Below are 23,820 nucleotides of genomic sequence, written 5' to 3' on the forward strand. Positions count from 1 at the left end.
TTACTATGCTGGGTGGTAACCATATAACCGAATTTTGGTGCCTGGTGGTTTAGTGGGTAATTAAGGGGCTCCAATCAGACTGAGACAGTGCAGGTTTATATCCAAGGAGTGGCTGGGGTTTACTGCTCATGTAATGCCATTCAGGGATGAGTGAGGCGGGTCACTCTCATCTTAAATGTCAGGACCAACTTGCCTAGCCCCGGGCTCCTATACTCCTAATGGGGCAACACTGGATTTGATGATGAATGAATGCATGAATGTATTACCTGGCAAGTCATTATCTGACAAGCAAAAAATCTGGCTGAATTAAAGCAATATCCGCTAATGACCGCATTAACCAGCACTGTGCATGGAGCCTGCCGCTCCATGCAACACCCACGCCAGTCATACCTCACCAACAATGCCCGCCAAAACAAAGGCCACTGCCTGCTCCGCCTCAGTCATGAACTTAATGTGTTGGTGCACGTTAAGTTCGTCACGAAGTTTGTGGCCTCTGTTGCTGTACCAGAGCTTTTACATAGGCTTATGTTCCTTGCCCCAACATCAGCACCCATCCCTACACACCTGGTCAACACTGGGGCAGAGAAGATGTAAAATAATCTCTTTTATGCCAAGAATGACATGGGAGTAATCAATTAAAACAACTACAGTATGGTGAGTATACAGTAACTGTATATTATCCTGTAAAATACTGTACTGTAATGCAGGTCTTTTATTTACACTGCATTACTGCATGTCTGTTTTTTCATCATGAATTACTGTACATACACTATACTGCATATGCAGTACGGTAGCGCTGAATAATATACATTACCATGAATTTTTATCAGGAAAGCTTTATTTATTGGGCAAGCTTTATTTTTTAAACTGTTATACAGAATAACATAGAGCTTTACAGGGGTTTATACTGCCTGTAGAGGAGTTGGAGGGGGTTGTACGGCATTAACTGTCAAAACGCATTATTTGATAGAGCATTGGCTGAATTATGACAGATAAATGTACATTATCCTGTAAAATACTGTACTGTAATGCAGGTCTTTTATTTACACTGCATTACTGCATGTCTGTTTTTTCATCATGAATTACTGTACATACACTATACTGCATATGAAGACGGTAGCACTGAATAATATACATTACCATGAATTTTTATCAGGAAAGCTTTATTTATTGGGCAAGCTTTATTTTTTAAACTGTTATACAGAATAACATAGAGCTTTACAGGGGTTTATACTGCCTGTAGAGGAATTGGAGGGGGTTGTACGGCATTAACTGTCAAAACGCATTATTTGATAGAGCATTGGCTGAATTATGACAGATAAATAGGAGATTACTGTATTCAATTTCAGCAAACTCCAGGTGATTTTATTCAGGTGAAAGTGAACCACGGGAGACTGAGTGCTTGCTACTATTGGTACCATTAATCATCCTGTGATCATAATAGGTCTACCATTCTGTTCCAGCTAATGCCAGATGATTATATAGTTTTCAACAAAGAATGAGTCACAGGAGTTTTGAGTTTTAATCATCATCCTAACCAAACTTCCCACAATCAACTTAAATAAATTATGGGTACAATACTGTACAATAATCTGGTAACTTTTATAAAAAGACATATCACAAACTGATAGGTCCATGCTCAAGATCATTACCCAATTTCTTTGGTACCATATCCCTCCTAAACATTATCACAATCAAATGTGCTTACTTCATACAGGATTTACAAAATAATATTCATACCCAGAGGTAGCAGGACAAAACAAATGACAGCTGCAGTTGACAACACTTTACACATTATTTACCTACTCTGTAAAATGTTTTATGCATCATCATATGTCTGAAAGTGATAAAATATCACATCTTTTTCAATACAACTGCCACTGTAAATTGGACAAACTGTAAATCAGCTTTACATGTAACAATGAAATTATAAGTGGAAATATTTCTGTCAAACACTGAGTTTAACTCCTTGGCAGCGTACTTCATTCCGGAAATGCCGATCAGTAGACTATGTCGTACATTCCGGAAGTGCCATTTGAAATACAGTATTGTGAAATTTTCGGTATTTTTTCGCGCGTACTGCATGATTATGCTTGATGAGAGGGTCATGAATCATCAATGTAAGTGTAAACTTTGTCTGACTAAAATGTTATCATGTTAGATCGGTGTAAGTGGATCAAAACATATGATGAAAACACAATTATTTTTAACTGGTTTTCCCGCACAACGGATGTAGGAAATGTTTAGGGCCGCCACGGCCTAGGTGTTAAAAACAAAACTTTTCCATAATATTGGCGTAGTAAACTGGAGGAAGTGACAAATCAGCTTACAAGGTATCAATGAATTTTAAGTGGCGAAATTTCTGTGATTTAAAAAAAAAAAAAAAAAAAAAAAAAAAAAAAAAAGTGGAGGGGGCAACACATAATGAAGGTTTGCCGTACTTTGAGACTCATTATGTGGAAATGCCAGAGTCCAATTGCCTCTATCTTCCAGTCACATAGTACTTCAGTGATATTTCAAAATCAACTGAGTAAAATCAACCCCTTCAATCTGACGGTGTATTCTTTACTATATTCTTGATATTCTCGGACAATTTTATTTACTTTAGGAAAGACTTCTGAAACAGGAGGGCTCTGATACAGCCTTCACTAACCTCTTCACAGCAAGATATCTCCCCCATGACATATAAAATTGTCTGGTGGTAGCAAGAGTGACAAATAATAAGTCCTTGAAGTGAACAGTTAACAGTGCTGATCACTATACGATCAGTAAGAAATACTGTAAAAACTTTTTCATAATATCACACTGTGCAAAATTTCCCTAACAGTAAGTGAACCAAAACACTTGCTAAGGTCTGGAATCCCTCAACATACTGTACAGTCATGAGTCAGACTTTCTGCTTACCCCATACTTCAGTCCCTGGTTGAAAGGATGTAATAGTCAGGGTTTCACACCAAGCAAATACCTGTTGCTGACAGTTCAAAGCTTTTCTTGACTGTATGAGTAACAGTCACATTAAACTGTTCCTTGTGTGTTGCACTGCAAACCTTCAGACTATGATCTTATCAATGGACAACAAATCTTTGTTTTGAAAGAAACCCTGGCTACTACTTCCTTTCAACTTGAGTTAGGTTAGAGGGTGAGCTGAAACTACAGCTCAAGAATATACAATCTACCATCAGACTAGGAGGGGAGAGGAACTGTAATAAGATGGCAGAACATACAAACATACACAATCTGCACACAGACTCTCATAACCTCACCTAACCCTCCTCTGAGGAGCTGATATCTCTCTCCATCATGCAGCTTCAACTTCCATACCTTTCCTCTGGAGATGAAGTGACTGATGCTGCTACCGAAAACTTCAGAGGATTACACACTGAAAGAAATTTTTTAATCATTAAACATACAGTACAGTATATCCCAAATTTTACAATGAGCACCTCAACTTTCAGATGGAAAAATGGGTTGGGATGATGATGATGATTGATGATAATGATCAGAGCTGGGCAGGAGCGCAAACACTTGCGCGATGCGCAATTGTGCACCCTTGCGCTCCGGTGATATAGTTTGCGCATTGCGCACCACACGAGACCATGCGCAATTTTGCGCTTGCGCACATGAAAAGGCAGGTGCGCAAGCGCAAACTTAGTTGCGCTTGCACAACTAAATTTGCGCTTGCGCACCTGCCCTGTGGATTGTGCACTGCGCAATCCAAGGGACACGTGGTCTTCCAGGGGACACGTGGTCTTGGGAGCTTCCTGCATGGTTGGAGAATGGATGGGGGAGGCTGGGGCGGGTCGTGAGGGTGGGTTGATTTGGTGGGGGGAGGCGGGAAGGAAAGGGATAGTAGCATTTCTTAATATGCTTCAACAGAGATCTTGTATTTTTAATATTTTTTAAATTATTATTATTAGTAAATAATAATAAATATACATTATTTATTAAGATTAGCATATGCAATTCCTTACAAAAACCATTAAAACATATTATTTAAATCAATTATCCACAGCCTAATAATTTATTAGGGAGTGGATATTTGATTTAAATACTCTGTTTTCATGATTTTGTATTTTTTGTAATGAATTACATATGCTATTGTATATCTATATTGAATTAAATAAATTGTCTTGACAAGACAAGAGAGAGAGAGAGAGAGAGATAAAGAGCATTATTCTGAGAGAGAGAGAGAGAGAGAGAGAGAGAGAGAGAGAGAGAATAAATACGGGAATGGCAAAGGAGCGTCCCTTTGAGTGAGGTGATAAAGCATAAACTTCGTCTCTCTTCTCTCTCTTATTCTCCATTCCCTCCCTCCTCTGTCGGAGAGAGAGAGAGAGAGAGAGTTGATGATACAGTAATCATGTGATCTTTGCCAATGCCTTGGTAATTATAGGCTGTTTTTCCCGGACAATGACCTACTGTACCTGTCACTGCGGGTGGTGGGCAGGTTGCTAATTTAGTAGTGTATTTAATTATACCAATATATATTTTACAGTAATTCCCACAAATATATGCAAATGATTTGCGCTTTGCGACATTGCACAAGCTAAATATTAGATTGCGCACTTGCACAAATTACAAATAATATCTATCTATCTATTGCCAGATGCCTCAATCCCGTTTGGGGTGGCTACAAACAAATCGCCTCCAAGTCGCCCTGTCCCCCGCCATTTCACTGCCCTGCTCCCAACTCACACCCCCCTCTCTCATATACCTCTCCACCCCATCCCTCTATCTCATCCTCGGCCTCCCCCTCCCTCTTCCCCCCTCCACCTCACTCACATACACTCTCTTCGTCAGTCTTTCACCCTCCATCCTCTCCACATGGCCAAACCACCTCAGTGTGTTCCTCATAACGCTTCCTATCACATCCACATCCACACCACAACGCTCCTTTATATCCTCATTCGTCAGCCTGTCTCTCCACATGACTCCACAGGCTCCTCTTAAATAACTCATTTCCACTGCTCTCACTCTTGAATTGTGTCCTTCCAACAATGTCCAAGCTTCACTTCCGTACGTTAGAGTTGGTATCACAATACTGTCATGTAGTAACTTTTTCACTTCCATGCTCACTTCCCTGTTTCTTATCACTGCTTTCAAAGAACCAGCAACCTTTCTTCCCTGCTGTACCCTTTCAAGCACTTCACCCTCCAAACCTCCATCCTTACTCATCACACTACCCAAGTACTTAAATGTACTGTACTCACATTTTCCAATTCCTCACCATCCAACCTCGCTGTACATTCACTAACTTCACCTCTCTCAAAGACCATCACTTTACTCTTCCCTACATTCACCTTTAGATTCCGTTTCTTACACACACTCTCAAACTCATCCACTAAGCCTTGCAGCTCCTCTTCATCTTCACTCAACAACACAGTATCATCTGCAAACAACAGTACAGGGAGTTTCCAAACACTATCCTCTCTCACCAGGGCCACTCTAACATCCACTACCCTACCTTGTACCTCTTTTATTACCCCATCCATGTACAGATTGAACAACCATGGAGACATGACACATCCCTGTTTCAACCCAACTTTCAAAGAGAAAAATTCACTTAGTTCACCATCCACACGCACTGCAGCCTTCGCACCATCGTACATACTCTTCACAGCATTCAACAACTTCCCATCTACTCCATATATTCTTAACACTTTCCACAATCCTTGTCTATCCACCCTGTCATATGCTTTCTCCAAATCCATGATAATAACAATAAATAAAAGTAAGTAGGTATGCTGTTTTATTTAAATATCTCAATATTTTTCAGTATTTCCCAAAAATATATGCAAATGGTTTGCGCTTAATCAGGAGCATGTGCAGCATGTGCTGGAAAGCCACTGGGTGGAGCTCTCCACTGAGGTTCTGATAAACTTCAAGGAGGATCAGGTACACATCAAGAAGCCAGAGAAAGAGGAGTCAGTTCACATGCTGGACATAAGGGCCCTCAAAGAGGTCCTGGGCCTGATGGACCAGGGCATCTCCCTCATCCAGGAATGAGGCCCCAGCCTGGACCAGAGCAACAATGTAGTCCACCTTGGTGACTTACTGAGCAGGGTCTTCACTCCTACAGGGAGCTATTCATCCAAAGAAGAGAGGTGTTAGACAGACCAGCAGCACCTCTTACTTCCAACCAAGGCTTTCCACAAGCAGGGAAGAGCCAAGGCCATCTACCAGCAGAGCATCAATGTACTGCTCTTCTTCACTCATATCCATAGCCTCATCCAAGTTCTCACCCACACACTCTCCCACTACCTCTCCCTGCCACTCTCCCTAACTGATCTACCTGGCCTTCAGGGATGCGGGAGAGGGAAGGTATGATGACAACTCAAACTAGCCAGGGATCCAGTTTAGGTGACTAGATTTTTTTTTTATTATTATTATTATTATTATTTTTTTTAAATCAAAGACACTGTTGAGTGGATGAACCTTGAGCAGAAACGCATATCCATTGAACCCATGCTATTATCGACTAAGTACATGATCAAACTGCTACACAATCAGTTTTCAAAGATGCATTCCAATCATATATTGAGGTCAGACTGTACTGGAAGCTGGCTGTTCCACCAGACTGCCTAGGGAACAACAACAACTACTACTACTGGTTGTTATGGGAACAATAATTTTATAAATAACGTTATGATTCCATCAGGGATAAAATACTGCACTCTGGAAATCCATACTGATCGCAATTTTCCCCTTTTAACAAGTGCAATTTTATCTGAAGTGCAACACCATTCCAATTCAATACTTTAGACCTGCACATCAAGTTCCAGTACAGTGCTGGAAAATTAAATGTAAAAGGTAACTCTGAACTAGGCATTTCTGAGAAAATATATCAAACACACAGAAACACCTGGAAAGTACATTGTAATATGACCCAACAACGGCAGAAGAGGTACAAATTTAGAGATCATTATAATGTACCAAATTGACATCACACTGATCAGCTGTATAACCAAGATTACAGCAACTATTTTCACCATTATCCTATCTAAATTTCCAATCACAATGGAGGAGGAGGAGGAGGATATATATCTAACCAACCCAAATCAAGAAATCTACCCATGATTAATATAAACATCTGAAGACAGCAAGAATAAAATGAAAACATCATTGAGTGAAGTGATTAAGCTTTCACAAATGTCTGGTCCCTCCCACTGGCTATACGGTCCACAAAACACTACATATCACCTGTACGGTTAACAATGAAGTGGCTGAGATACTGATGAGGGAAAGAATGGCTCCACTCTTTTCATGGGGTAGTCTAAAAACTCTGGATAACCAAAAACTAGGAATACAGTAATCCCTCATTTATCCGGACATAATAGAGCCAAAGGCGTGTCTGGGTAGTGGCCACATCCGGATAATGAACTCTATTCTCTTGCCATACCCAAACCCTACCTATACCCACTTCCAACCTATACCTAAACTATTGATACAGCACCTATGCTTAATTTGGCACTGTTTTCCAGTCATTCAGGCATATTTAGACATCTAAACACACATAAGGATATCAAAAGTAATGGTAAACACCAAGAAAACCATGCAGAAAAAACAATGAAAAACAAAAAATACCCTACCTATACACTACTGTATGCACAGTACCCCTCCTTATTTTGGCACTGTTTTCCAGTCATTCTGGCATATTGTGACATCAAAACATACATAGGATTATCCAAAATAATTTTCAACACCAAGAAAACCATGCAAAAAAAACACTGAAAACCAAAAAACACCCTACCTAAACACTACAGTACAGTACCCTTCCAACTTCTGGCACTGTTTTCAGATCATTCTGCCATATTGTGACCTCAAAACACACTTAGGAATATCCTAAATAAATTTTAGCACCAAAGAAACTATGAAAGAAACCTAAAGTTACCTGCCGAAAAACATTCGGTTGGGGTACTTATCACCCAGTGCACTACCACCAGGCTTCTTAACCCACCACCTCCAGCAGGTTTAGAGTTGTCCCGTGTGGTCTAGTGGCAAACAGTAATGCCTAACAAACGTCTAGAAACTCCTCCTCATCCTCAACCTGCCGGAGATGGCCAATAACCAGTGACGTGCGGTATGGTCATGGTGGCCTACCCACCTCAGGAGACTCCGACGACAGCCGCAAACTTACCTCCAACGGAGACTCAACGGCTGTCGATGTGCTCGGCTGCAGGTCCGAAGGTGAAGGCAGGAATTGAGCTGGTGGTGGTGGTGGTGAAAATGGGCTGGCACGCGTGGGGGTTGCAGGCTTGAAAAATGAGTCGATCCTGGTCTGACAATAGGACTGACGATTCTGCCGGAGGATGACAGCATCCCGGACTCCCCGCAGCTCCGTTGCCAGACAGAGCGACACCAACTCCCTGTTACAGTGTGGGTGCTCAGCACACTCCAGCACCCCCTCCAGGTAACCACAGAGGACACTGAGACGAGGGATTGAAGGTGTTGTGGAGGGCTGCGAGTCAGGGTCCTCATCCTCGTCCTTGTCGGTCCTGAAGTCCTCTTCCGTGCCCGCAGAGGCAGCAGCGGCAATCTCCTCATCAAACATGGTCTGCTAACCAGGATCGCTGCCGTCATTGTCCAGCCAATCCCACACATTACTGACATCCACATGCTCTCCTGCTGTTCTAAGGCGTCTGTGGTAATCATCCACATCAAACCCCTCAAAGTTGTGCTAGGCATCGATTCCCTGCAGGAGGCGAGACCAACCAGTTTCAAGGGTTTTGACGGAGATTTCCTTCCATACGTTCGCCCAGATGAACACTGGAAACTTCAGGTTGTAACGCAGATGATTCTGCAAGGTCTGTTCCCCATGTGTGTCCTTGACCGTGTCCTCGTCCTCCAGCACCACCATCATCTCGTTCAGGAACCTCCGTCTGTACAGTCTCTTTGCAGCCACGATAACACCCTGGCCCAATGGTTGAATCAGAGCAGTCGTGTTACGTGGCAGAAACATGCACCTAATCCAACCGTCAAAAGCAACCAAATCCTCCTCAGATATATGCATGGGGGCACTGTCCAAGAGCAGGAGTGCTTTCATCTGGTTGCAGGCGATACCAAGGACCTGTTTGATATCGGATAACCTCCTTGACAAAATGTCTGTGTAACCAATCTCTGAAGATCTTAGTAGTAAACCAGGCCTTCACAGAATGGTACCACACAACAGGCAGGCTATCTACCAACCCACAGAGCCAACGTGGTTGTTTTGGACACCTAACAACAACAATGGGTTTGAGGTGGTGCGTCCCGTTAGCACTGGCACAGTACAAAACAGAGACATGTTGTCTGGACAACTTCTGACCAGGCACAGACTTCTCCCTTTTTTCAGCCAGGGTGTTGGTGAGCAAGGAGTGGTAGACACAGACCAGTTTTGTGAGTGTTATAGACTTGACCAAGGGCAAGGCCCTCATCCTTGATCAAGCACTGCGCTTTCTGGCAAAACGGGTCTACTTCCACCGCTGCCACGTCCAAGGCTTCGTCGTGTGCCTTACGGCCACTAAGTCCATGGTGAAACTTGAAGTGAAAAAGCCATCCCTCAGACGCCTTGAAGTCCTGCATGTTGTGCCGGCATGCAAACATCTCAGCAGCAGCCTTCACCTCAGTCCCATGCGCTAGCACCCCGGCACCACGTTGCTGACAAAACCACATCAATGTCAACCACTTGATAATGGCGTGCCAGGCCTGGGCCATTACCTTCCTGTTGCCCTGACGTGTGCTTTCGGCGTCTATACGGCGTAAACTTGTCGCGTGATTTCTTGATATCGAACAATGTTGAACGGGCTAGATCGTATTTGCAAAGAATGCGTCTTGTGGTCCAGCTTGCATCAACCTTTCTTCTCCAGACTCAAAACCTTCCTCTTCCACTTCTCAGGTGGTGGTGGGGCCATCACCACACACACGAGATTAGAGCAGAGTAAGGCCACAACCTGAAGAAGGCAGGGAACTACCACAAACGCAACTGCAATCACAGCCATCGTTGCAAGCGCTACAGCTCACGAGGGACAGAAAGGTGGGAACTGAGGTGCGGTCTTCTGTTTGGTGGCAAGCAGTACAGAGCTGCCATATCGCACCCAATGGTTGCTTTCAAACACAAAGGAAGCAAAACACAGCAAACTGACATCTGCATGTAAGGTTCACTTCTGTTAGGGTTAGTACGTGGCAGCAACAGCAGATGATCAGTAGATCACTGCCTCAGGCAGTATATGACTAATGCGGCCCACCAGGTGACTCTGACCATTGGTTGGGAAGTGGACAGGCGCGCGTGGTGGTGGAGTTTCCGTACTAATCCCGGAGGCTGGGGGATTCCAGCCATTTAGCGTAGAGGCAGACAGACGGTTTTACTGTACATTTACTTGTGGTTTGTGGTCTGTGTTACATGCGTGGTGGCCACTGGTACCCCTCAGCCAGGGACAACGCTCGCCTCGTCTGTTAAAAAATAACCATGGGGTTTTCTCGAATATCTGGTTAGTGTGTTTCCCAAGCAAAATTACATAGGTTATCTTTACCTAAAAACAAACTTAACGTATCCCATTAGGGCTGCTTGGTTAACTAAGGTGGCTGACTGTGGTACTGAAATGAATACCCATACTGAATGGAAGTGTATTGTACAGCACTGTACATACACATATACGGGACTGTGCTGCTGTGTAAAGTACTATCATATGCATTGATACAGAAATTACTGTACTGATACTGTAATCATGTCATGGAAAGGAATCTCTCTCTCTTTGTGTGTGTGTGTGTGTGTGTGTGTGTGTGTGTGTGTGTGTGTGTTCATCCGTCTCGCGGTGGCTGTGCAACTTTCAACATCCTGTAGACAGGAGGACAGGCGCTGTCACCGAACACGTACTCATGACTTGTGGTCTCTGTTTGATGGTGGTGGAGGTTAGGCAAGACTTAGCCTGGTGGCCGTGCAACTTTCGACATTCGGTGGAGAGGTGGACGGGTGCTGTCACCAAACATGTACTCGTGGCTTGTGGTCTGTGTTACACACGTGGTGGCGGCTGGGCAAGACTTAGCCTGATGGTTGCGAGACTTTCGACGTTCGGTAGAGAGGCAGACGGCTGCTGTCACCGAACATGTACTCTCGGTTTGCAATCTGTATTACAATCTCAGTGATAGTTAGGCAAGAGTTAGGCAGGTGGCCGCGTGATACTGGCCATTGGATGGGGATGCGTACAGGTGTTTTGACACCACTTGTGGGTTACAGTCTTATTGCTTGGGTGCTGGAGGTTCACTGGGAGTGATCGGAAGGGGGCGTGACTGACCATTAAGTACAGGGGCGGACGGACATTTTAGCTCTGGTTGTGTGTTATGGACTACTTCCCACTCATGGCTCGAGCCCAGAGGCCAGGATACCGAATGTTTGGACATGCCAGCTGCCCAGCCGAAGTTCTCGGGCACTTTTACGTCTGGATAACAGTAAGTAAATTCTGATAATGGTTTAATAGAGCCAAGGTCCAGCATCTGGATACTGAACATGTCTGGATAAATGGGAAATGAGGGATCACTGTATTACGCACACACATACACACAAACACACACACAAAATTATAGTTTTACAAACTGCTTTTAACAAGCATTACTGAATCCAACAACATAATACTCATTGCAAACACCACATTCCAAGGGGCAACAGTAGACATTACAACCCAAACTTTACATCAGGGAATGCCTGCCGCATGAGATGACACTACTCACTTAAACATAACTCTCCTCTCCCACACACACAAAACACCATCACAAAGCTAAAAGAACTAACCAATGAGATCAGCAAGAAAACTGGTACAAAGAAAATAAACAACTGGAAGGCCTCTGTAAAAACACTTAATCACTCCACACACCTCTCTCACCTCTCCAAAATAGTACCGGTATAATTAATTCACAGACAAGCACCTATAATACATCCCTTCCTACAAAGAACAAGTAAACAAACTTGTGAACCAGTATGCAACTGTGTCACTTGACTGCAACATGTACTGGGACTGAAAATCAATCCTCTCAACACAGGCAGTCTTTTCCACTAGACTACAATGCAACCTCCTTCACTGAAGAACAGGCACGTAACATTATCAAGAAAACAAAGAACTCTACAAACACAGGGTCGCATGGAAACTGCACCTAAAAAATTTAGGACCACACTGCATCCAGACTCTAACCAAAATCAATAACTACTTTACTCATACACACACTGAAACACTCCCAGTATTTGGAAGAATGGAACAGTTACCTGTATCACAATAATTAAACCAACACCCTTCTTTAGTCAGACCCCTAACGCTACTTAACACACCATCCAAAATAACTGAGTGCCTCATTCTCAACACAGTCACACTCCAGGTTCTCCTTGCTCCTGACACACCACAGACTTTGAAAAATATACTCTACAAACACCTTACTGGCTGATCTCACACAACAAGCATCTGATGGCATTAACTCCACGACATCAGCATAACACACAGTTCTCACAATAACAGATGTTTGTAAAGCCTTCAATGCCATCCCCATGATGTACAACAAAAACATGGAAAACAACACCCAATACTGGTGTGCCAACTATTTATCTGGCAGACAAGCATATGTTATATTACAAGGCACGTCATCATGAATACAAAATTTTCCTAATGGAGCTCAACAGGGTTAGTCTCTCAACAACATTCTTCAACCTATACAATCACGATATTTCCACGCCCCAGCCACCTACAAACACTGTCTCACATGCAAATGATATTACCATAACAACCACACATCATATTGCAGACACAGCCCACACACTACAAATGGACTGTCTTAAGACAATGCAGACTTGGATCCAGGACAACAGGCTGACGACTGCCTCAGACAAATCTAATACCACATTCACACCAGAAGTAAACATGAACACTGGTACTCCCTTCACACCACACTTAACTCCTTATGGGTGGGCAACTTGTCAAATATATGACCTTGTGGGGCGGCATATTTTCGGAAAAATAATGTATCAAGGAATAAGCCTAAACATGCATAAATCAATGAAAATGGATGACAAACGAAGGCAGGATGTGTTACATGCGTGGTAATACGACTCTGCTGGCTGTGGGAGGAGGAGGGGAGGAGTGAGAGAGGAGTGTGGGCAGGCAGCTTATCACCAAGTACGCCTGGGGCGAGGTTGGCAAACTATTCACTCAATTGCTTGTTCTTCACCACTGAACACTATATTCATCATTTATGCATTCTTTACACTATTCATTGTCTTCAAAATCTTATGTATGTGTTTTCTATTATACCTGAACACTTATAACAATAAAACCTACGTATGAATGTACTATTTTACTTGTACAAGTATAAAACTACAACTTATATATGTATATTCTATTTTACTTGTTTCAAAGCCTGGGAGAGTAGAGGGCAGGGCAGCAGGTGACAAAGATGCCTTATCACCCAATTTCACCAATAAATTAGACCGAAATGGCTGGGCATTACGTAATGTCACCCGCCTGTTACGGGTTAAAAATGTGCATGTGCCACATAACTCCTCCACTAGAACCCTTGGAGTGACATGACACACTAGATTCATCTTAAAGGACCACAACATAAAGAGGTAGTGCACCCTAGGCTCAGTGCTGAGCACAACTACAGGGTCATACTTGGCGGGGGAGGATACTCTCTTTACTCTACAAACATATTATATCAGTGATGTCCTATGCCTCCCCTGCAAGGGCTCCTGCCCTATCTAATACTCAAAACAGAAACATACAGAACAACACCCTATGCATCACCAATGGCTACAGCGAAACCATTCTCACAGCTTACTTACACTGATACTAAAGTCTTCCCGGTCAGAGATTACCTTGACATAAGAGGCACACAATTTTATGCTTCAGCCTATGCCAATACACAAAACTTCTATCAGTTCAGGACAGAGATACACAGCACACCTACTGTAGGCACATAAAACAATCATCACACAAACATTATCAAACCCTCTACAACATATCTCACCTCCAGATATTCCAACACTAGGCATGAAGAAACACATATTCACTTCACATACAGGGAAACACAACACCTTGATCAGAACACGATATCACAAGCCTCATCTTCTGACATCCACCCATCGATGGTGTTTTTAAACAGACATGACCAAGTTTATCTGGCATAGATCAGGACATTACCCAGCCCTCCTTAGCAACTTGCTGTAGAATATGCCCACAAAATATAACAAACACAATGAGGCAAGGCAAAGGACATGCCACACTACAACTCAGGCACAACATCAACAGTGTAGGAAACATATGGGACAGCCCAACAGAGGCAGCTGCTTACCATGGGTCTAAGGTTTTGCTTTATTAGACGAACTGGGGATGAGTAACAATAACAACCATAATCAAACCATGCATGCATACAAATGCACTCAATTACAAAACAGAACATAAAACAAGTCTCAAATTTTAAGACAATCTGTTTGATGGTCTTATTCAATTATATTTTTCTACCAACTCCTAATACAGTACTACCAAGACACTTACATCCTTCTTTTTTCTCTCTTCTTGTGAGTGGGGGCATGGATGCTGGGATGGGTGAGGCTGGGCAGTGTTTGGCTGAACAGGTACACTGGTGGTGCTGGCAACAGGGACACTGCGAGTTTGCTGAGCCTCTGCTGATGCTTCTGCTGCCAATCGGTTCTCTTCTTCTTGTAGTTTCTTTGCCATCTCTTCACTGAATACATCACAAATCATATCAGACTTAACATGGATCATCTTACTAATTACTGTAATGCTAAATCAATATATTACTAACTACATCTCTCTCCAAGAACCAATGGAGAAGTACTGAACAATATTCTGAAACTATGATACAAGCTTAACCAACAGGCTTATAATATAAGACTTGCCAACTAAGACAGCTAATCATTAAAAAGGATTCCCAGACATGGAAAAATGCAACCACAAAAAATTTTTAGCTAACTACAGAGTAACTACATATAGTAATACCAATACTCTCCACTGCCATAAGAATATATCTGGGCATATTCATTCAGTAACTACAGTACAGCAAATGTGTAAAGAAGTGGAAAGCAGAATGACTCAAGAAGAAAGGTTTAGAATGACCTTAATGAGTAAGACAACTGCATGAGGACTGCATGCAGGTGTTTGTGCCCATGTCAATGTCTTGGTATGAGATACATGGTATGAATGTGAAAATTCAAGAGTAAGAGCAGTGTAAAGGGACTATTATCGAATGTGTGTCAACTGCTTACTGAGCAGGATAAGAAAACATGATTTACTAAGAATGTGGAGTATGGGATTAAGCTGACCAAAGAGAAGAGAGTGTGCTTACATGGCATGGTCATAAGGGCAGAATAGATGTACACAGGATGATGATGAGGGTAATTGCATAAGTGACCATATCTGAAGGTGGGACGAGGCAAGACCGGAGCAGAAAAGGGTGGATGGATTAGGAGGGCTTGAATGGTGTGTAGAAGACTGCTTGGCCATATCTGGCTCCTTTCACTAAACATGCTGTTGATAATTCTCCCACTTTCATAATTTCCTTACTTCTGGATCCTACTTCATCCCATCTTTGGTTTTGTTTCATTTCTGATGGCTCCAACATGCTTGCATGCGTCGGCCTTGGTCACCTAATGGCGGCTCTCCATGCTGCTTGATCTATGGCTGCCTCCCTGTTCAGGTCCTTATCCCTGAGGTCACACTTAATGACGTTGTCCCACGTCTTTCTTGGTCTATCCCTCGCAACCCCAACCCCAATATTAACACTTATCACCTTCTGCACCCAATTATCATCCCCCATCCTCTCCTCATGCCCAAACCATCTCAATCTACCTCTCCTCACCACATCACCAATACACTCCAGTCCCATCCTACCTCTCAACTCTTCCATCGCAAACCCAGTCCCCCCAGGCCTTGCACACAAGGACGCACTGCACATCCACCTAATCATTGTCATTTCTGTACGTCTGAACCTGCGAATATCCTCTTCCTTTACTACCCAGGTCTCACTACCATACAGCATCACACTCCTAACACATGCTGCACACAAAGATCCCTCAGCATGTAGTGAGAGACCTCTCAATGTCAGAAGAGGCAACAGCCCCCTGGACTTCTTCCAACCAGGTCTCACCCTAGCCACAGAGCTAGTCCAGGCCCACCTCCAGCATATAATATGTCTCCCAAATAACAAAACTCTTCCACACACTCAAGAGACTCACCAGCAAGTTCAATCCTTTCACGCCTGACAATCTCCACCTGCTCTTTCCGACACACCGCACACATAAAATCAGCATTATCTCGCAGTCTACCCCAAACACCATTGTATCTCTTATGCATTCACGCCCTTGTGGCAAATGCATATGGCCACTCTCCCTCTTCTTTGACTGTACTGCCACCAACCCTAGATATCATCACTTTTGTTTTAACTGCATTTACCCTTAAGCCCTTGTGCCCCATACCATCTCTCCACTTCCTAAATCTTTCCTCCGCCTCCCTTTCATTCTCTGCAATCAACGCCAAATCATCAGCATACAACATCTTCCTCGGGAGTCCATTTCTGAAGTCACCTGAGAGGGCTCCAAGTACCATGATAAACAACATGGGACTCAAAATTGACCCCTGATGCACACCAACATTCATGGAAAACTCATCACTCAAATCTCCATTCACTCTTACCTCGGTGTGGGCACCCACATACATGGCCATAACCACCCTAACCAGCAACTCCTCCAACCCAAGCTTTCTCATTGCCCACTTCACCACCTCTCTAGAGACTCTGTCAAAGCCCTTTTCCAAGTCAACAAAAACTAAATACAGATCGCTTTTCTTTCCTATATATTTTTTCTAAAGCTGTTGAACAATGAATATGGCATCAGTGGTCCTCAAGCCTGGCATAAACCCAAACTGCACCTCATCAATATTCACTCTATCTCTAACCATACCTTCTAGAACTCTCTCCATTACCTTCATTATCTGATCTATAAGCTTTATACCTCTATAATTTCCTCTTTCCAGGGCATTGCCCTTCCCTTGTACACATTTACAATTACACTCTTCAACCAATCATCTGGGACAACACACTCATATATAATCATATTTATCAGGTCAGTGACTAACCTCACCCTTATATCTCCTGAGACCTTCAACATTTCGGCAGTCAACCCAGACACACCTGCTGCCTTCCCCACCTGCATCCTGCTTATTGCCTCACACACAGTAGCAGCATCAAAGGCCAAGGGTCAAACACTGGATCTGCTGGCTCCAAACCTTCCCAGTCCCAGTCAAACTCCTCATTCAACAATTGGCTATAATGCTCTCTCCATGCATCTTTAATATCCCCACTGTTCACCACTACCCTTCCTTCATCATTCTTCACACACTGCTCACTGATAATAGCCCGATTATCCCTCTTCATCTGATTTGCCACCTTAAATATCATATTTTTCCTTTCCATATCATTTAGGTTATCAAGTAAAAGTCTCTGTGACTCAGACTTCGCCCTGTATACCTCTCTTCTAGCCCTACGCTTGGCAGCCAAGTATTCCTCCTTGTTACCACCCTTCTTCCATTCCCGGAAAAGCCTTCTTTTCTCCTTAACTGCAGCTTCTACACTCATCCCACCACCAACTTACTTTGTCTTGGTGGGCCTCTTGTCCAACCGCATATTGCATCAGTAACTCTCAAGGAATTGTTCTTGAGGGCTCTGTACTGTTCATTAATGCCTCTGTCTACAGCTCCCTGCTTAGCCACCACTCTCCTCATCTCGCAATAGAAGACATCCCTTACTGCTTGGTTTTCCAGCTTTCATATTTTCCTCCCAGGTACATAAGTCCTCTTTTCCATCACTCGTTCTTCAAGTTCCATGTCACAAATCAACAGTTTGTGCTGCTGCACACATTCCTCACTTCCTATAACTTTAACATCGCTCACTAACCTCCTGTCAGCCCTCCTGACCAGAAAATAATCTATCTGACTGCTATTTCCCCAAGACTCGTACATAATCAACCCACTTTTTCTTTTCTTAAAATGTGCATTGCACACAATTATGTTCATTGCCTCCCCAAACTTGAGCATCCTTTCCCCTTCCGCATTTCTTATACCATATGCATATCCCCCATGTACTCCTTCCTAATGTTGATACCATTTAATTCCCCTCCCAAAACCACTATCTCATCATCCCCCATACCACCTACTACACGTATTAAGTCATCTCTAAATCTATCCTTCTCTACCTCACCCAAGCCTGCCTGTGGAGCATATGCCGATATAGTTGCAGTCATCATTCCACTGAAAAAAATTTTCACTACCAATATCCTATTGCTTACACTCATAACATTCATAACATATTCCACCCATTTCTCCGCAACCAACACACCCACACCCCCATATCCATCTGTCTCCCCCTGCCAAAACAACTTCTAGCAGCAATCCTTCCCAACAATCTTTCTGGCTGATCCACCCCTGTACCGGACTTCCCGCAAGCATGCCACATCCACCCACCTCCTACTGAATGCCTCAATGACTTTCCCTGCTCTTCCCCTCAAACTTCCTATATTCCATGAACCCACTCTCATCCTCCTGGGCAATTTAATGTCCTCAGGCTTGCTTTGAAGCTTACTCTTGTATTTAGTCATAGTCGGTAATAATAATAAATAATAAAGGGGGGTAGTAACCATATAACCAAACCATACGTGCTCCTTACGTGTCAACAAGTGGGTTGGTGGAGGGTTAGTGCCCCTCCCTGTAAAACAAATAACTCAAAACCAATGGCCACCCCTTATGGGATTGTGGCATCTGGCAATAGATCAATCAATCAATCAATCATTTCCTGTGGCACCCTCGGGGATGCATAGGGCCTCGATGAACTCACACCACCACATCCTATCTTGTGCTAACTCCTCAAGATCTCCCCAACACTCATCTCCAGCTTCCCGTCTCATTGTCCTCACCCACGTCTCTTTTGGCCTTCCTCTACCTCTCCTACCAAGTGCCACCCACCCTGGTGTACCTCGTACTATTCCCTGTCTCCTATACACATGTCCTAGCCACTTCCATCGTGAGAATCTAACATATTCATCGATCGGCTGCACTCCCGTTATTTCTCTAATTCTACTATTTGGTATCCTTTCCCACCACTTAACTCCTAATATTCTTCTAAGTGCTTTATTTTCAAACACCAAGAATTTATTTTCCATAGTCACTGTGCTGTACCAAGACTCGTGTCCATAAATTAAGATACTCCTAACCATTACCTTATAAATTTTGATTTTTGTATGCACAGAGAAATTGTTATTATTCCAAATATTTTTAAGCATTCCCATTGCCTGATTAGCCTTCTTTAACCTTTCCTGGAATTCAAAGTTCAAAGAACCATCCTTGGCTAAATAAGTACCTAAATATTTAAACCTATCAACTTGCTTTACAACCATACCTTCAATTACACATTCCTGCGCATTTTCCATATTCATATTGATTATTTCAGTTTTTCCACAATTAATAACCAAACCCACCTTGCGACCTTCACTCACCAAACAGTCCAACACTCTCTGCATCTCTTCTGGCCCATCACAAATCAAAACTATATCATCCGCATAATCTAAATCCAAAAGTTTCCTGTTCTCTCCCCAAAGTATACCTGCACCGGTTTCTGTTCCAACGCGTTTCATAATGTAATCAATGACCAATATAAATAGTAAAGGCGATAGAACACCACCTTGAATTACTCCGGACTTGACTTCAAACGAATCACTAAGACAACCATCAACCATCACTTTACAAAATGTGTCCTCATGCATGTTCATAATGACCCTCACAAACTCCTCTGGTATTCCATAATGTCTCATGATCTTCCCCATAGTCTCTCTCGAAACACTATCAAAAGCCTTTTCATAATCAACAAAACAAAGACTTAACGGTACTCTCATTTCATTAACTTGCTGCATCAATAGATAGATAGATAGATAGATAAATAGACAGATATACCACAGGCCCCACCCACTGCACAGTCCCAGGTCCAGGCAATGGACCTTGGACCTCTAGCCCACCAGCTTACCAGCGGCTGTGGTAGTGGTCTTGGGGCACCCTGCCAGGACAGCTGCAGGGACACCCTCCAAGCGTGCCTTGACACTGCAACTTCCCCACCATTATACACCCACTGATAAGGCAGCCTCCTGGAGTGCTACTCCCAGGTTCGGGCCCCTCTCTATTGGGCGGAAGCAACAACCTGGGAACCGCAATGCCCTGTACCCTCTAGCACAGGTTCGAGCCCCATCTCGCCCCTGACCCATGATCTATGCTGGTGGAACCCCCATCAGCCCCCCCCCCCCTCCTCAAAATGTCCGTCACTAGGTAGCAGCAGCAAAGCTTTCTGGCCACATGCCCTTGCTGGCATCAACCCTTGTAAAGTAGTGGGATACGTTGTGTGATATGTAAAGCGCATGTGGTGTAGTGCATAAGATAGTTAGAGGAAATGTCTGGGAGAGTATGCTGGTCTACTCTCCATGTTCCTGTCACACTGAAAAGGTCAGCAAAGGGGGATGGTTGGGTAGCTGGTGAAACAGTAGCTCCAGCTCTCCCTATCACCAGCATTCCCATTCCCCTCGGGAGTACCATCCTGTTCGGCCTGTGCTACAGCCTCTGCCTACTTTGGGTGGGAAAAAAGAGTTTTGGGCATAGGTGAAGACACGCCGCTTTCTGGGTGCCTGAGGCTGATCATGTGGCATGACCTAGAGTCAATGTCCTTGCTCGCCACTCAAACACAAAAAAATCTTGCTGCACAGTGCGGGTTGAACTCGGTGAGACACGAGAAAGGATTGAGTATAAAGGTATGTGCCCAGGACACGTACCCGGTTGTTAGCAAGCCATTCAAGGCAAGTCTAGCAGGTGACATCACTGCACACGACTTTCAAATTGTGTGGCTAGGCCAGCTGACACATCCTGCTTAAGCTCAAGATTTTCCCCGTGTTGATTATGACCTGTTGCATTATGCTGACCAAGTTAAGTACAAAAACGACTTACTCAACTGCGCATTACTCAAGGACTGACTGACTAATTCAAAAATCCATCAAATTCGCCAAACATCTGATTTTCAGCTTTCTTGATAAAAGGCTGAGTACCTGTACCAAGGTTAAATAATTTCACCATTAAATCTTCAACACCATCAGAGCAGAAAAGTGTCCTAAATGAACAAACCAGTGAATGAATAAAGCTCACTCAGACAAGTTGTGAAGGCCGAGGGTGTCCTTTAGCCGCTCAAAGTTCTGTTGTTGTTGTTGCTGTTGGTCCACTTCCCGCTGGAGCATCGCTGCCAGCTCCTGACTGGGGGAAGGGGTACCACACCAAATTAAACCCACTTATCAACACAAACGGTATGCAATCAGGCCACAGTAATACCAGTAATTCATAGTAAAGAGATAAACTGAAACATTAATCCATTCTGCCTAAAGACAACTGTACTTTATTCTTTCCATTGTCAAACTATTTTATTTGGCTTAGGAGATCATCTCAACTTAGCCACTGTGAAAGTGTTAATGACTTTACATATATACTCCCTCCAGTTCAAAAAGTCTCTTCTAAGCAGAATAAAACTAACAGTAGTAACAATTAAAATAAGAAAGAAGTCATCGGGCTGATGTAGATAAACTTAACACCTGTACTAGGTACAAACTAAACCACATAAAACTCAATGACCACAAAAAGGGTACAGTATTCAGAATAAATGATGTATTAATGAAGAATGGAAATATCAGCACCATAAAGGATTAGTGGAGCTCTGTTAAATGCACTCTCCCAAGCTTCTAGCAAAAGACTACAAACAGGTACATTTATTAACCCTCTCATGGGTGCATCAACTCTTTGTATCATATCTGGGCTAATATCACACAATTTTATTTATCTCACAGTTAGTCACTCAAGCCTTTGAGATAATGCTGTTGCCATTAAGCCTTCATCCAGATGAGGTGCTTTCATTTTACTCCTGCTACTTCCAGATAATTTTACTGAACTTACAGGAGACTTTTATAAGTTAAGGTAGACATAACTTCATTAAATTGTTCAATACAAGAAGGGCTACCCTACAATGTATAAAATCTAAACACTGCATGAATAAATCACCTGGCTGAAAGGGTCAACTCTCTCAGTTTCAACAAAGCTACATTATTCTATTCCAACTAATGCCAAAGAGTTTCTTTCACCTAATTGAGTTATAGCAGCCTGAAAGTGTTATTGATGGAAGGAAATAATGACACCATACAAGACTAATGTACTGTGGTACATGCAGTCCTCCTTATAAGTACTATGCCCCTTCCTCCTTTTTATTCTAGCAAGTCCTCAGTATAATGGAAAGCATGCAGAAAGAGCAAACCTCCGCCAATGCCACTGCCATTAAAAAGGATCCGAATCTGGATCCAGATCCAGATCCAGATCTGCCCCCAAATTTAATCAATTCTTTCTTGGCCCATAGCCCATCTTACCACAAAATTTCACTGAAATTCACTAAGAACTTTTGGAGATACTGTGCAGGATACTCCGGATCCAGTTCAAAATTTAATCACTTCTTCCTTGGCCCATGGCCCACCCATCCACAAAATTTCACTGAAATTCATTAAGAACTTTGGAGATATCGTCTGGACAAACAGACAGACAGACAGACAAACACAGGTGAATACATAAGCTCCTCTTACTTCACTGGCAGAGGTAATAAATGAAAAATGGCCTACTGGTACTAAAGTTTCATTGTTACCTACAAAGTTGATTCATCAGTTTTCCCCAATTTACAAAGCAGTCGTACTGAGAAAATTGAGATATACAGTATTTTAAAACTCACTCCTTACTTATATCAAGGACTACCTGTACAGCACCTTAACGCCTCAATGGCCATAATATAAGACATTTGTGTGCACCCCAGGCCAGCCCCGGGACCATTTTTTCAAAATTCTAAAACTGATTCCTTTTTTCTTACAGATGGGAAGAAAATACTCTCGTGCACCTGGCAATGTGTTTTTTAGTTTCCTAAACCCATCCTGTGATTCACTATGATTCAGGGAAGAATTCATAAAATTACTACACCTGCCATTAACATGTAAACACAGGACAAAAACATCTGCGACAAACTGACTGCCTGAGTGCTTGGGATGGTACAGCAGGGTTGTGTAAACATACAAGTGACCTTCATTCCTTCTCATATTCGTTCGCATTTTTTTACAGCTCACACTAATTTGACGTCACTGGCACCGGCACTGGGTGGTGTCTTTCAATGCCGGCGGCCATTGAGTGGTTAAATGCACTACCCCAAGCTTCCTGCCAAAGACTACAGTGAGGTGAAGGTATTTAATCGAGTATAAAATCAATATATCCCTACTCAGAGCTGATCTGTTGTTGGAGTGTCATGTTCTGGCTGCTGGCTGAGGATGAGGTGGATGGGTCAGGGGCTGGTGGGATGGTTTCAAAGTTCCCATTGACAAATTCAGAGAAGCTGGCATCAACATCACTCAGTGTCTCCCACACCATATTTTCATGCAGAAATCCCTGATCGGTCAGTAGCTGGTACAGCTGGTCCTGGTGAAGAAAAGAAAAAGAAAAGAAAAAGAAAAGAAAAAGAAAAGAAAAGCTACCTTACATCAATGAACAAATAAATTATATGTATGTGCTAAATTGTGGTCTACAATATAAAAAAATCACATCAATTAACAAATCTCCGACAGTATCCACAATCTGAATATTTGGGAATAAACTGCAATCATGTGGTGTACTGCAATATGATAAGAGTGGAATGTGGCTACAAGCTTGGTAACTAGCTACACAATCTCAGGCAGAAAGCTTTCAGTCACAA

The 23,820-nt window shown here is 43.0% G+C and overlaps 1 protein-coding gene across 1 annotated transcript in view; it reads right to left on the bottom strand.

Moving 5' to 3' along the window:
• Positions 1-3,244: 3,244 nt before the first annotated feature.
• Positions 3,245-23,820, bottom strand: part of LOC145413844 (ubiquitin carboxyl-terminal hydrolase MINDY-1-like) — a 178,103-nt gene continuing 157,527 nt past the window's right edge. The window contains exons 6-9 of the mRNA XM_080283510.1: positions 23,350-23,546; positions 21,204-21,308; positions 14,511-14,700; positions 3,245-3,379 (exon numbers count right to left, since the gene is read on the bottom strand). Coding sequence (XP_080139636.1) covers positions 3,365-3,379; positions 14,511-14,700; positions 21,204-21,308; positions 23,350-23,546 — 507 coding nt within the window. The 3' untranslated portion in view covers positions 3,245-3,364. The remainder of the gene's footprint in view (positions 3,380-14,510; positions 14,701-21,203; positions 21,309-23,349; positions 23,547-23,820) is intronic.

This window comes from Coenobita brevimanus, chromosome 97 (assembly GCF_032717465.1).
Source record: "Coenobita brevimanus isolate Jiangsu-jjx chromosome 97, ASM3271746v2, whole genome shotgun sequence".
Lineage (NCBI taxonomy): Eukaryota > Metazoa > Arthropoda > Malacostraca > Decapoda > Coenobitidae > Coenobita > Coenobita brevimanus.